This window comes from Tetrao urogallus (assembly GCF_951394365.1).
Source record: "Tetrao urogallus genome assembly, chromosome: 11".
NCBI lineage: Eukaryota > Metazoa > Chordata > Aves > Galliformes > Phasianidae > Tetrao > Tetrao urogallus.
The window spans coordinates 2,299,144-2,313,887 of record NC_136824.1 but is presented as its reverse complement, the minus strand read 5'-3'; the positions used below and the strand labels follow the sequence as shown (position 1 = coordinate 2,313,887).

At 37.6% G+C, this 14,744-nt stretch overlaps 1 protein-coding gene across 1 annotated transcript in view; it reads right to left on the bottom strand.

Annotated features, from left to right (window-relative positions):
* Positions 1-9,532, bottom strand: part of DENND4A (DENN domain containing 4A) — a gene marked incomplete at both ends in the record, with an annotated part of 30,057 nt that extends 20,525 nt beyond the window's left edge. Inside the window, 8 exons of the mRNA XM_079541075.1 lie at positions 403-547; positions 1,180-1,238; positions 3,948-4,014; positions 5,541-5,782; positions 6,393-6,562; positions 7,304-7,373; positions 8,359-8,608; positions 9,225-9,532. Coding sequence (XP_079397201.1) covers positions 403-547; positions 1,180-1,238; positions 3,948-4,014; positions 5,541-5,782; positions 6,393-6,562; positions 7,304-7,373; positions 8,359-8,608; positions 9,225-9,532 — 1,311 coding nt within the window. The remainder of the gene's footprint in view (positions 1-402; positions 548-1,179; positions 1,239-3,947; positions 4,015-5,540; positions 5,783-6,392; positions 6,563-7,303; positions 7,374-8,358; positions 8,609-9,224) is intronic.
* Positions 9,533-14,744: the final 5,212 nt, after the last annotated feature.

The following is a 14,744-nucleotide window of genomic DNA, read 5'->3' as shown; positions in this document are numbered from 1 at the left end:
CAGTTTAATTAGTAGAAACAAACTCTTCAGTGTAACAACAGATTGGATACAGCCGAAGCAGTAAAACAGTGTTAACTGAGAAAGGAAAATAATGTGCTTTTAACACTTTTCTACAAGACAGGATACAGTACTGTGTGGGGAAAGTCAGGAAAGTGCTGAGCTTTGTGATGACCAGACACGTTCACCCACAATACTTACACATAAACACTACAATAGTTATCTTTCATCTACTGCCTTCAAGAAATACAATTAGAAAAATTTGTGTTGCTAAAGATCTCAAATATGATTCTAATTTTTATGTAATCTCTCAGAAATCTAACAGCTTTACTGTAAGTTTAGGTTTTATCTTACAAATATTCTTCTTCCCACTTATGAGTACCTAATTAAAACCATGTTACTTACAGAGACTAATGCCTCTGTCACACTGGTAAGCACAGAAGGCCGCAACGAATGGATGAGAATTTTATGTTCTGTCACAGCAAACACAAGCAAGGTCACTGCATTCTCAGGTCCTAAATTCTGAAGTAGTGTAGAAAATTTGCCCCCGCTGTTAGAGAACATAAACACTGTTTATTATAAACACACGTTGAGTTACAAGGCACCAAGAAAAAAAACCAAAAGATAATAAAACAGAAGACATTAGAATATGATCTTATAAACTTAAGTTTGCAAATCTTGAAAAACAACCTCAAAAGGAGACTACTTAGTATATTTCATAGTTCAGTGCAGAACATTAACACTGTATAATGTTTTAACCATGAGGTCCTGCAACTCTTCAGTCAGTTTGGACTTTTCAGGATGTATGCATGATGATTGTTCATGACATGGAAGTTAAGAGAGTTGCAGAACTCCTCTAATTACGCTACAATACACAGGCTGTACCATCTCAGGAGCTCAAGTTCCAATTCCTAGCAAGCAGATTTAACAATCTATCTTCTACATCAATAATCACTAAAATCATCTCAAAATAAAACAAAACAAAACAGCACAGATATTGTTGATTAAGTATGTCTCCTTGTCAGGGCACAGATCTAACCCCCAAAAAACCTTCAGATATACTAATTACAAAGGGCAACAGTCAAGAACACTTGATTTGCACAGCTGCAACTGAAAGCACAGAAACTTTTCAACACTTGAGTCAAAACATGTCTCAATTAAACAGAAGATGCTGCTACTTGCCTCAATGGAAGGGGTGATGATACAGGTTGGCTAAGAATTAGGTTGTCATATGGAGACAGCTGGAAAAAGATTATAAAATACATTCTTTTTATTCAGAACATTAGAAGCTACATAACAACAGCAAAGAACACAGATAAAATGTGAACTACACCAAACTTTACAAAAGCCACTTGTGTACAGTACTACGAAACGCAGAGTGTGGCTGTGCATCAGCACCTTTTAAGCAGGCAAAGTCCACCCTTCTCTCAGTCAGAACTGAGCACGTTGCATATTCATTAAAAAAGGAATTTAAGCTAGCTAATACTGTAAAAAAAGTGAACATATTAACTACTGAAAATGAAGCCTTATAAATCTTCAAGGAAGTGAGAACCCATAGTTCTTACAATGCTTTCAGAGAAGATTCTTCTTGGATTTAGGGGGAAGGAGACAGAAAATACATTAAGAGGACAGATGGCAGGCTGTATCATAGTTTCCTTCAGAAGATATGAGAATTAAGCTGTTAGCTGGAAGAAACTGCTCAGCTTTGATAGAGTTAGAAATTCATATTGGTTGAAGATTTAAGATGAAGATATTACTAATTATCATTTCTTTCTTAGCAGTACATCAAGAGAAATCGGTTACATACTCAGCACGAACTGAAGGACTCAAAAGAGAACAAGAACACAAACATGCAACCAACTTATCACAACTCAACTGACATGTTTTCAGCCATAGTAAATCCAACTTAACAAGATACCAGCTAGCTTAATCCTCTCTGCACAGTAAGTGGCCATGCACTGTCCGTTTCTGTGTAAAAGCACAGTGACTTGTACAGTTAAACTGTGAGATCAGACATCTTTTAGTAGCATTTCATTTCCGATGTTTCAGCTTAGACTGCACTGCAGGTGACTGGAGAACAGAAATTAGAAACATCACAGGAATTTGCAATACAAGCTCTGAAGCTGACAGTTATCTAACACTGCCTGGAAGCCACACAAAACATGCAACACTAAAAGAAGGGATACTGCATACTTCCATACTTCATATAACACAACTTTTACAGGCCAAAGCTACATTTAGCTTCAACAACAGGTCAGGATGACCACACTGCTTTCCGTGCTAGATTTGTCATCATCATAACCTTGCTCAGGGAAAGAATTCGAAGAACTCATTTCTTCAGCCTGAGGTAACCTATGTAAACTGCTCCCAGTAAGGAACATCAGCCTGATGTCCTATGGCTTTTGTGCTTCCACACTAGCAGATAAGTGCATTTCCCTCGGGCAGAAGAGACATTTTCTACCCCCATTCTTTAAAGGGACAAAAGCATTACTGGATGCACTCCAAGTTTCCAGGCTGTGAGTACACTCACTAGAAGGAAGAGCAAAGTCAGGGTGATAAGGGGGGCATGGAGAATGGATTCTAGCAGATCAGAAGCAACTAACAATAGTGGCAGCTGGAAATCAGCAGTCAGGAATATTTCTGAATGTTTACCTTTCAAAGTAATCAGAGTTCAAGTCAGACATTCAGACTGGTACACACACAGTTAGTAAAACACACCAAGTCTCCTTTCCAGAAAGCATACAGACAGGACAGAGCAGTGCATATTCATAGAAGGATTTGCTATACTTGTATACTTGTAACAAAAAAAAAGTGTTTTAAATAATTAAAAAAAAAAATTAGAGAGAGACTACTATTTCTTCAATGAAATAGAATCCTTACAACTTGCACTTCTCAAAAATCCAAGCACTTCCCACACCATTTTTGGAGAAAATATCTTTGATATATAACGACATTGTTTTATTCAGTGCAGCATCCAACAATTCAGAAGTTCCTGAAAGAAGCTTAAAGGAAGCACATATTCCATCAACTACAGCTAATTTTTAAAAGCTTTGTATACTACATCTGTACTATCAGCTACTGAAGTTGCTTAACTTGATATATGGAAGGTTTGAAAACAGCATGGTGTCAGACAGTCTCACACAAGTCCCCAAGTTTATTGCAGGATATACAGCCATGCAGGTTTTCATACAGTTCCCTAAACTTCACTCTCAAAAAAAATAATCCAATGTTTCCCTCTAAGCTCATTCACAGTTCTCTGTGCACGTGCGTTCAGTGCTCCCTATCATAAATATTTTATTGAAGGTATATACACAGCTAAACAGGATGTAAACATTGGGTTTTGAACTGAACTACTACACGTGACAGAACATCAGATACAGGCTCAGTGCAATTGTTCTCAAACCCCTTTTTCCATAACAGTAACAGATGTCAGTTCTTTAGAATATCCAAGTGCATTAAGGGGGATTTTTAACACATGAAGACATAATCCAAGATTCTATTTCTCTAAAAGACCTCAGAGTCACTGTGAGTATATTTTTCACACTGGGTTTTAATGTTAATTATACTTATTTTCACGCTGTTTTCATAGTGTATCAAGAAAACATTTCAAAAGCTACTAAAAAAAAAAAAAAAAAAAAACAGCAAAACAAACCAGATGCCAACCTTGAGTAGCTTTTCATTAACTTCTGCACATTCTCAATAAAATACAATTAAATTAAGTCCTGAAGTCACTAAATGGTATTTTGTAACATCTCACTTAAGCCCTGAACTAAGCTGGAAACAGAGTACATAACAAACCTGTAGAAATTAAGTCTATGAACTTAGGAAAAAACATCCTGAACATTTAAAAAAGCATTTGAACATACAAATTACATTTTCTATTCACTATAATTCCTTTAACAGATATTTTGCCTTAACTCAGACACAACATTAACAAGTTTCACACTTACCTGCACCAGAATTCTTGGCCTCTGAGGGGATGGAAAAGGAACTTTATGCATGAAATGAGAAATATGCCTAAAAGAAAAATATAATCTGATTTAGTAGAAATAAGCTTAAACCATTTTACCTCAAGACAAAAATAATTACTAATAATATAAAAACAGCCCATGCTGGTTCACAAGACCAAAAGCAAAGGGCCTCCAAACTCCACAGCATTAACGTGACCTTCAGAACTTATCAGTCCAGTAGTGACAACCCAAATGGCAGGCTGGAGTATGATTCTGACTGGAAACTTGTTTAGTGGCTGAAATATCACATGGAGCCATTTTTATAATATACTGTAAAGTAGAAATATCAAGGTCTGAGTAGGACAATTCCATTTTACAGTTGTGTCAGAGACAGGTTTGGAGTAGCACTAAACTCAGTGACAAGAACTGCACTTGTTTGACAACAGCCAGCACAGCTGAGTAACTGGGAGAATCATTAACTTCATTTATTTTCTTCGGTCTGTATTTGCAAGTATGGAAACGTGAATTTTCTGATTTAAAAAGCGTTTAATTTTTTTCTGTGTGTAACAAAGAAATGCTTTAAAAAGTTGCATAAGTTCTGTGTTATAAATTGACTAAAGTTTAAAAAAAAGCTCCAAAAGCACAGGAGGATGTATGTAATACAAGCTTTCAGATTAAAGGAAACTATAAGCAATCAGGAGAAACTGAGATGGAAACAGGCAATCTACCAAACTGCATGCTACATAGTTTACTGCTATTTCTCCATGCTTACCACTATTAGGATTCACACAACCAACTTCCGCATAAACTCAGGGGAACACATTGATTTATGCAGAAGATTTGTTTTAGACCTTTCTGACTCAAAACTCTGTATTTATACATAAATTTACACCATCCGAAGTTTAAAACAAGTACAGTAGATACAAAATGGAAAAATGAAATGGATAAACAAGCATGAAAAATATTTAATCAAAGTCTCATATAAGTTGAGATTAAGTATAGAAAACCTTATGTATTACATAATGAAAAACAAATACTGCATTTGATGTCCAGTGCATTAATCAGTTCCTTTAGCCTAAAAGTGCTTAACAATATTATATATTAATTACAGATAATTCTTCCCTGAATTGAAGGATTTCCACTGCATTTTAAAATGTAAAATCCTTCATGTGAGAAGGAAGTTAGTTTATTAATTACAAATAGTAGAAAAGCACACCAATTCCATCTGCATTACTGCCTCATCACACCACACAGAGGCTTGTGAAAAATGCAGAACTATGCAATTCTCTGCCTTTGTGTATGTACCATTAAGAAAAAAAATACAATTTTACTTCTAATTACTACGCTTAGGAGATGAAAGATGAAAAGTTCTCAGATACACATTTGCAGGCATTTAAATCACAGATAAAAACCTAGAGTTTTTCACGATGCAAAATCTGATGCATTTCATCAATGGAGAAAAAGACTTTGTCTGCTATAATCATCACAAATAACGTTTGATGACCAAGATCAAAAGGGGATTACAGGAAAGTTTTAAGCAACAGAAGCGCGCTCATCGGCAGAAATGACTTACTGGCTTTTGAAGTTACTTACTTCTCAATAGGCAGGACGTGTGGACCAGAAATGGAGTAACGATACAGAAAGGTCAGAAACTTCTTGAAAGCATCAAAGAAAGGCCAGTGAGAGAGCAGACAAATGCACTTGTTTGTTTGGACTGTTCTGCACGAGTCTGACTTTCCCTCGACAGCAGCTGCTAATCCCAACTGAGACTTCTGTTTCTCTGTAAGATTCTCTTCAGGATACGGTTCATAGAACTGAATAGCAGCACCATACACCTGTAAGCAACACAGTCAATGTGAAGTCAGTGCATTTCCCTAAGTCTTCAAAGCAAACATGCAAGTTTATATGACTGTTTCAGAAGTTACATGAATGCACCATCTTTTACAGCAGTTTATTCTGGAGTTATCTTATGACTGAAAATCCAGACTGCCTATTATTCATTTAAACTCAATGTCACATGAGAAAGATTAATTTAAGATATGACTTAAGTGAGAGGAAATAAATAATGATCATCCACAGGAAAACTGCTCCTCCTAATTGCCTTTTAAGCTATTCTAGGACTCCTTCATAAGCAGCTCAAAGCTGCATTTCTCTGACATCCAATTTACTTTATAGGACAAGTATATACGTTCAAGGTTGTTTACATGCTTGCAATAAAGAAGCATAGTATATTTGCATGTCTGTGCAGTCAGGATTTTTACAGCTGTTGGTTCAAAGGCTAACCAGATGGAAAACCAAAGGACAGGTTTCTACAATCAGCAGTTCAGCTGGGAAACAAATGCAAGATTTACTTTTAAGTCCAAAAGAATAGGTTCACTTTTGATAAATGCATATTTTTGTAGATAACCTGAACAGACACATAACCAGATTTTTAACACAAGTTACCTTCTCTGCAGAAGCTCCAGTTAGTACAAACGTAGAAAAAATTGGGAGAGAGTATTTACTGTCAGATGGCCAACATTCAATTGTTGCACCCATAGGCAGGCAGAAAAGAGGCACAGATTCTGGTAATGGGAATGATTCATAATCCTCTTCAGGATATCTGCATATTAAACCTTTACAGACAATTGATAAAGAGACAATCATGTAAATAGTGGTGGGAAAAAACATACAGCTCATTCCATAAAAATATGCCCACAAGCATTGGACATATTTATGAATTCACATATCTTTTAGTAACACCCAAACCACCACTGTGCACAGAGAGCAGCATCTCAAAGGGATACGTGTGCACTAAAGCTCAAGTGTGAATCATGTTTGTGTCTCACACTTAAAAGTAATGGAGGCTTTAAGAAACACAATGCCATAGCAAATCTAATTCTGTCATATAAATAAGGAGACACACAATCCAAAAATACTTCAAAGAGCTCAGTGCCACTGGTGTTCAGGGCAGATCGGAATTCCGCATTATTCTTCAGAATGTTTTTTTAAAGAGAGTGATCATGAAAATACATCAAATCTTTTTTTGTGGTATTTTCTAATGTAAATATATACACACTTATTCTTGAAAAGCATTTATCAGCAATAAGAAATAGAGGCAGGAGATAAAGTTTGTAGAAAACTACAAACAACACAACTGAGCTTCCAATGAAAAGCATATTTTGACGAAGAGAGTGATAATTCTAAAGTTTCTTTTAGAACACTATTTTAAGAATTCTTCAGGGAAAGACTTGTTTTTGGATAACATCAGGACAGTGTCTACATGGAATAATTCCTAGACAAAAAATGTATTACATTACAAATAAGTTTGTACATCCTGAACTGAGGATAAAAAATGCTGAACAGTAGGTACATACCAGCTTTGTATGATATGGTGTTGGTTTTTGCCACAGACTTCTTGTAACACAGATACACAGCTGAGCCCCACTGTAAAACGAAAGCAGTTCTTGGGTTAGATAGTAAAATATGGAATCATAACACACCAAAGAAAAGAACGCAGCAGCAAAATAATGGGACAATTCCTCTTCCTTGTTTTAAGAGAAATCACTATCTATACATAAATGTAGAACATTAAGATACAGAAATCTGTGGCCTGTTACATTATCCTCTCCAACAACTGCCAGAAAAATGTAACTGAAAGTACTGTGCTAGCTTTGAAATAAATGGTGCATAGCAGGGCTCAGTTTGAGTTCTAAAGCAAAAGCAGTTTATAGGCTGAAACATGAAAGCTATCAACTCTTCTCCAGAATGTTCATTAACACAACTATAGTCCTGCAAGTATAATTGTCATGTTTATAAATACTTGTGCCTGCATTTTAATCAAACCAATCATCTGAAAATAGGGCTGCAGATTCAACTAGGAGACACTTAAACATTAAGTTCTGCAAACAGAGGGCTGCGATATCTGTGTGTTTCAATAACTCCATCTTTGGAACCATTAAAATGGTTTTAAACAAGCTTACAGTCAGCAGTACACAACATGGTTTATAAGAAACTTTCTTCTTAGAAAATGCTTGGGAAATGACAAGAGAATGACACAGAGTAGTGCTGCAGGTAATGGGAGAGCATAAAAACAAGAAAATACAGCTCTTAGATACAGAATTCCCATCACAACAGTAAATCAGGCTGCACACTTTCCAGTTACATATATGGCAATGCAACAGGTTTTAAGGACTAATCCCAAGTCAGTATTTGTATGTCAGCACTAATAAGAAGACTGTTTGCCCCAGGACTTCAACACAACTTTGTTTCAAGCAGGAACAAGGCAATATAATCCTCAAATTCTTCCAAGATATAACTTGTCTTTGGAGAGTGCCTACAAAATCCAGGTACTCTGGAAGCCATCACAAATACTCCACACAAGTCACACTGTTGAACATCAAGTGCTCAAAACTGAAACTTTCTATCTTACCATACTGTTATTAAGATTCTTGTCAACCTTGCAGAACGTATGTGGAGGGGTTTCTCCTTTACTCGGTATGATTATACATATGTCTGTAACAGCCAGTGCGTTCTGTGTCATGCTCTCAGTTGCTCTTCGGTAAGTGACGAACACCCGTTGTGACGAGGCGTTGCCACTGATATTAGCAGGCCGGCCATAGGGAGTAGCTTGAATTATTTCACAACCTTGCTTTACTCTTTCTTTCCCATCATATAAAACCCTAATTAAAACAGAATGAACAGGAGTCAGAATGCATGTAACTATTTCCCCTCTCTGTCTCAAATCCTATATATAATAATTCTAACTGAATAGCACAAGTTTAGCAGCAGCTCATCTCACCCAATCAAAAGATTTTTAGTGAAGTATATTTTAGCTCTCAGCCAACATTATAACAAACTGCATTTTAACAGAAAAAAAACTGTGATTAAGTAGATTAGTTCTTCACCAGTATAACTGCTTTTTAAAGTTCCAATGCTTATTGCACAAGCATTATTTTCAGGCCTTCAAAAAGCTTTGCTGCACAGCCCTATGAATGCCATGTAACTCTTTCTGCATTTATGAAACAGCTTGATCGCTTGGTTTCACCAAAAACGTACACATTAGAAACTATAAATTGCTTTGGAAACTTCAAAAGAATATGGGTGTCACTAAAATCCACTCAGCATGCATCACTCCTACAGAAGCAGGTTACAGCACCCTCAAGTCAATGAGTATCTTTCAGTTGAGAGTTTCACCTTCTATCAAAAAAGTTGTGATATTTCAATAAATCCGCTGTATTTGCTCATTAGTCACACAGAATTGCCAAACTCGCCTGCTGTAAGAGAACCATCACTCACCCCAAATCAGTAAGAGGGGGCTTATCCCTCCCCCGGCGGTAGCAAAGGTAAATCTGCGGTCCTACAAGGCTGCCATTATTGAGATCCGCAGACAGTCCCGAGGGAGTCACATCTATGCACTTGTATCCCTGAGGAACTTCCTCTCCTAGGGATTTAATGATCACTGTTACATCTGTAATAGGTTCTTTTGGTTTTGCAATTTTATGGCAGGCATCATTGAAGTGGATTTCTTCCTCTAGTGGCTTAGAAATATCTGTTAATCCTGCGACAACAAAGTAGTCGGCAACACGAGCCCCTTTGTCTTCCATCTTCCATTACAAGATGTTGAAACTGGTGGGAAAGAAATACAAACCATTATTTTTAATGGAAATTTTAAGACATCAGAATTATTTAATTTAAAATAGAAAATTTTCAATAACAAATTAAAACACAGTAGGAGAACACAAAAGAATTAGACATCTGTCATCACGTCGTGTAACAGTTTCCATCTGCAATCACCATCTTCCAACAATTTGGAACTGAGTCTCAGATACAAGCATTGAACGTTAACCTCAGAATGGAGAACCCAGCAGTCTCCTTTTGTTAACTGGTACCACAGAGCACTGGAACCAACAAACAGCAAAATGCAGCGCAAAGCTTTGCCAACAGCTCACTGCTTAAAGCTCACAGCCATGCCAAGAAGTATTTTGCATGTCACCTGCATACAGGGGCAATGGACCTTCAGAGGCAAGATCTACAATTGGTTTGCTTTCTGAATACTAAACATACATGCAAAGACTGTCTTCGTTATTCTAAAGATGCAATTATAATACTTGAAAACATTTCAGACACAGGATTTTATATGAAATATTAAGGGCAGATCTTGGAATATTTGTGCATGTTAACACTCAATATCAGGTTATTTCATAAAATTTTGAAGCTCAGATCCTCAACATGCAACCCAGCCACAGGCAGCAATGCACCAAATATTTACACAAAGCATTTAAACTCAGTCAACTTCAATGCGACACAGACCACTGTGAAACAATAATATTCCAGACCACATGAAGCTTTTCATAATGACAAGGAATACAGTCCTGCTGTTCCAGCCAAATTGTAACGTGAAATTACATTCTTCCTTCCTGGAACATACTGATAAAAATAGTTCTTTACATATGAATTCTTCTCATATAGCTTTCTATTTTTTTTTGGCAGCGTTTTCTATAGCGGTTGTAAATTAATTTCAGCACAGGACAAAGTAGTATTTCTATGGTGAAAAAATGCCTTGCAGAAAACATAGCATATGATGTATTGGGAGATTTGTTACCTCTCTGCCAGACACTCCTGAATAGCTCTGCAAATCACTTAAATCCATGTCCTATTTGTTAGCATCATTTTGTAAATAAAGGAAACGCTTCCCACTGATGCAGAACACTGAGGAGCAGGCTAAAAATCTTTATCTAAATCACTCACAAGTGATAGAACCCTGCTAAGGCAGCTTCAGGAACTTTACTCTCATCAAGACCAAAGCTCTGCAAACCAGACAAGCTATTTAAAGGGTCCTTTTGTTGTCTGTATTTTATTTGGGTGAAAAACTTCACTGCAAGAGAAGCTGTTGCAACACAGCAGTTTCAAGAGCTTGCTAACACTTGGGAACTCCACCAGCAGAATTCAATACAGCATTAACATGACATGCAGTCATGTCTGACTGTACCCTCCATGGCTGCGTATGGAAGAACGCCCCAGTAAGCACAGGCTCAGTGCAAAAACAGAATTCAGCTACAAGTTTTTCTTTCGTTCCTTTTCTCAGCACTATTTCACAAAACAGCCTCACCCACAGAATGCTTCACAACAGCTTTAAGTTAAAAAGAAAATATTTTAGCTTTTTTTTTTTTTTTTTTTAAATCGCAAAGTATGAGTGCTAAAATTGCAAGCCAGCCTTAAAGCTTCAGTGCCTCACCACCTCAATTGCTTAGATTCAAAAGCCAAGACAGCATTACAAGTGAACAAAGTCTGTATTTTAAAACTCAGGAGTAACACCTGTCTCTAATTTTAAGCCTCATCATCAATTATTTCACATTAAGTTTATAGCAAATGCCTCGGTTTCAAACGTTAATTCCCAAAAGCACACAAGAAAAACTGGGACAAGCTCTCCTCATTTATAACTGGTTAAAATTAGAATCTCCTACATACAAACACCTGCTATCACACACATTTGCTTCCTAAGGTTATATAGCAAGTAATGCCCAAGTCAGCAAGTCTTCCACAATTTAATGCAACTCCTAAGAAATGGTAGAAAAATGCCTGGCTAGTGATGCAACGTCCCTTCAGATCTCTGCTTTCTGATACAAAGCCTCACAGCAAGAAATGGGATGAAATGCAGAACAGATCAAACAACTCGGTGGTACTTCATTGAAAGCCAACTTCGACTCTACTGGAACTGCTGTGATCCCTGAATTTTTAATATCTGTTTACTGTGTGCAGAGATTTATGCAATCTCAATGTTAACAGGTCACAAAAAGATGAGTGTATGAGCTAATTCAGAGACCAATTATGTGACAAGCAATCTCGCATGAATCGATAAATCTGAATAAAAACTCACTGTAAAAGTATTCCAAAACAGGCTGTAAGTATACAGCTATAATACTGCAAGTCAACCTCCAGGAAAAAGAACACAAAAGAAGGAAAAGCCACCTGCAGGCACAGTCACACTGCATGAGTGTGTTTGTGGGAGCAGCAGTTCCTAGGTGGGCTGACACAATGAGAAGCAGCCTCTAGAGCCTCTCTGCACTGCACTCAGCAGGGACAGCCAGCGACAGAGGGGAGTAGGAAGGCAGCAGAAAGGCCTGCCTTAAAAAAAAAAAAGTGTACACAAACAAGGGGTCATGAACAGCCTCTTAGAAAAAGTCCCTACCATGTGTACATCCCCAGCAACACTGTCTTTGAATCATTTTGTGATGAACATCTTTAATGCAGTGCATGTGATTTATACCACCGTAACTTAAACATCAGGAGCATCAGTAAGAAAAGTATCTTTGCAAATAGCAAACTGAACTGTAAGAATACATCAGAAATCTTTGCAGATTGTGACTATTTAAGAGCGGGAGGAAAAAAGGACTTCCCACTGTTTCTAAAGAGATGGGAAATGGAGAAGCAGCCAGATAATCTTGCCACAGATCCACCAAACTAGGCCGATTACCTTGCTGACAGGCAAAGGGTAAACTCCATCTCAATGTGTATTCAATTTAATTCATAATACCCTATTTCCCTATAAACACTTATTAATAATTTCTGTTGCTTAACTACCATTTCTTTAATTCCTAACTTCTGGCATTTTAGCAACTGAATGGAAGACATTCATCTGAAAAGTTTACTTTGTGGTCTAATGCTGGTGTTAAAGAGAACAAGTCTGCTGCAAAGTGCAGAACAGCCCACTAGCACAAGGGATGATGAGGAAGTTGAGAGGAGGCTGACCTTTTCGTGCAAATAAAACATCACCGGGACTTCAATCTCACCACTGAACTCTGAAGGAAAAGCACACATAATAAATCACTTCATTTTCAGAAAGGTTTTGCTGTTTGCTATAAGCTATTTGCAAACCTCGTTCAAAAAGCAAGCACAAGGTCAGAGGCATGATTTTATACCAGGTTACGTTTTCAGATATAACAATAAATCAGTGTCTAACGCAGATCTGTTGTCTATTCCATCTGTTCAGCAACAGGCACAATACTTCACGAGACACGAAGTTTATTATGCATACAGTACACTATTTACAAGGAGGAAAAAAATACCAATAATTCATACAGCCTGCTCCTAGCTGCAGACTTCTACACAGATAGGTTGTAAATGGGCTGCAGCACCTAGAAGTTCTCTGCTGTTCCTTCTTTCCAGGAGCCAGCTTTCCCAGGGAGCAGAAGGAGCTTCCTGGACGTGAGCTGCATGTGCAAGAGGAGCACAGCTCTGTAAAAGACAGCAGTAAGGACTGTGCAACTCTACTAGAAGCTCTACCTGCCTACCTCTGCCAGACATAAACACAACAACTGCCTCGTAATCTTCTAATGTCCCTGCCTCCCTATTCCTTCCTGTGTTTTCCTTCAAGAACTCTGAGGAACTGGAATTAATGAACTATATTAGGTCTATTAGGTGTCTAAAAAAGAAGTGATGTTTTGCTTTCTTAGCCTGACTAATATTTTCTTAGTATACAAGAAAAGAGCATCTCCTAGTACAGGAAACCAATGCAAGGCACTGCAACAGCTTTTTTTTTTTTTCTCTCTCATCTTTAATCAGCTCAAAGCTTTTTTACACAATGACAAAATCTGTCTTTTAAGGCATTCATCAAACACTCACATTCCAAGACCTTCCTTACTTTGAAAGCACACAAAGATTAGACAGACAGCCAACTGCCAGCAAAACCCTAATGGCTCTTCATGTTACAGACTTATGGATGCACTGCAGCATTAACCTGAAGTACGCTACCAACCCACAGAAACGTGGGCATTAATCACACAAGAGCAAAATGAATGTAGCTGGATCACTGTCCCACTACGGCTACTCAGAACCATTTCTCAGCCACAACACTACAAAAATCACATTAGAGTTCAACAGAAAACCTGCTAATAACGTGCAATCACTCAGGGAAAAACCCTTCAGCCCCTCCCTGCGATTCCAGAGTCACCCAGCAGAAGTGAGACAAGCCGTCTATCACCGCTATTTTCTTTGCAGCAAGCACACAATCCTATGAGCAAACAGAACAGAAGCACCTCAAATATCACAGGAACTCTGCCAAACCAGAACAGAAGCCTGTTAAAAATACCTTTCAGTGTCTTCCCTACCTTTTCATCAAGGCATTTCTTCTACACCTTACTATCTTGCTGTTAGCCAGGCTTTAACACAGACTTCTTGTTACAGTTTCATTCCCTATAGAAACAGTGAAAATAAAAATTAAACACTGTGCACATTTGTTTAAACTTGAACTTACTGCACACTCCACTGCACCAGCCACACTGAATGAACGCTGGGAACTGCTGCAGAACTCAACTGCTAAGACAAGGTTACGTGTTTCCCAGATACTAAAAAATGTATATGAAGCCAAGTTTTAAGCAAACATTAAGTCCTACTCTGCAATGATATTTCAAGAATATAAGCAACATTTAATGTTTTGAGGAAATGGACAAAATCAAATGGTTGAGCTAACTGCTTTGTATGATTACAGCTCTTGTGCTCCTTTCTGATAAATGCCACCCATGCCTACTCAGAAAACAGCCACCTAGGAAAGGCTCCTTCAGCTCTTTCCAAGTCTACTTTAAAACATCGTTCCTTTTTGCTGATACTTTGCAGGTCCTTTTCACTCCACAATCAGCAACAGGTGAAACTCCTCCACCCAACAACCTTACTGTACACTCCCCCTCCTCACAGCTACAGTTAGTCTCCTTGTCATTTACTGTTACATCCATTTTTCTTTGCGTGTTGTACACTTCAAACACCAGTAAAACCACTTTTAATTACAACCATGGATAACCTGAGCTTGTGTTTTACACTGAG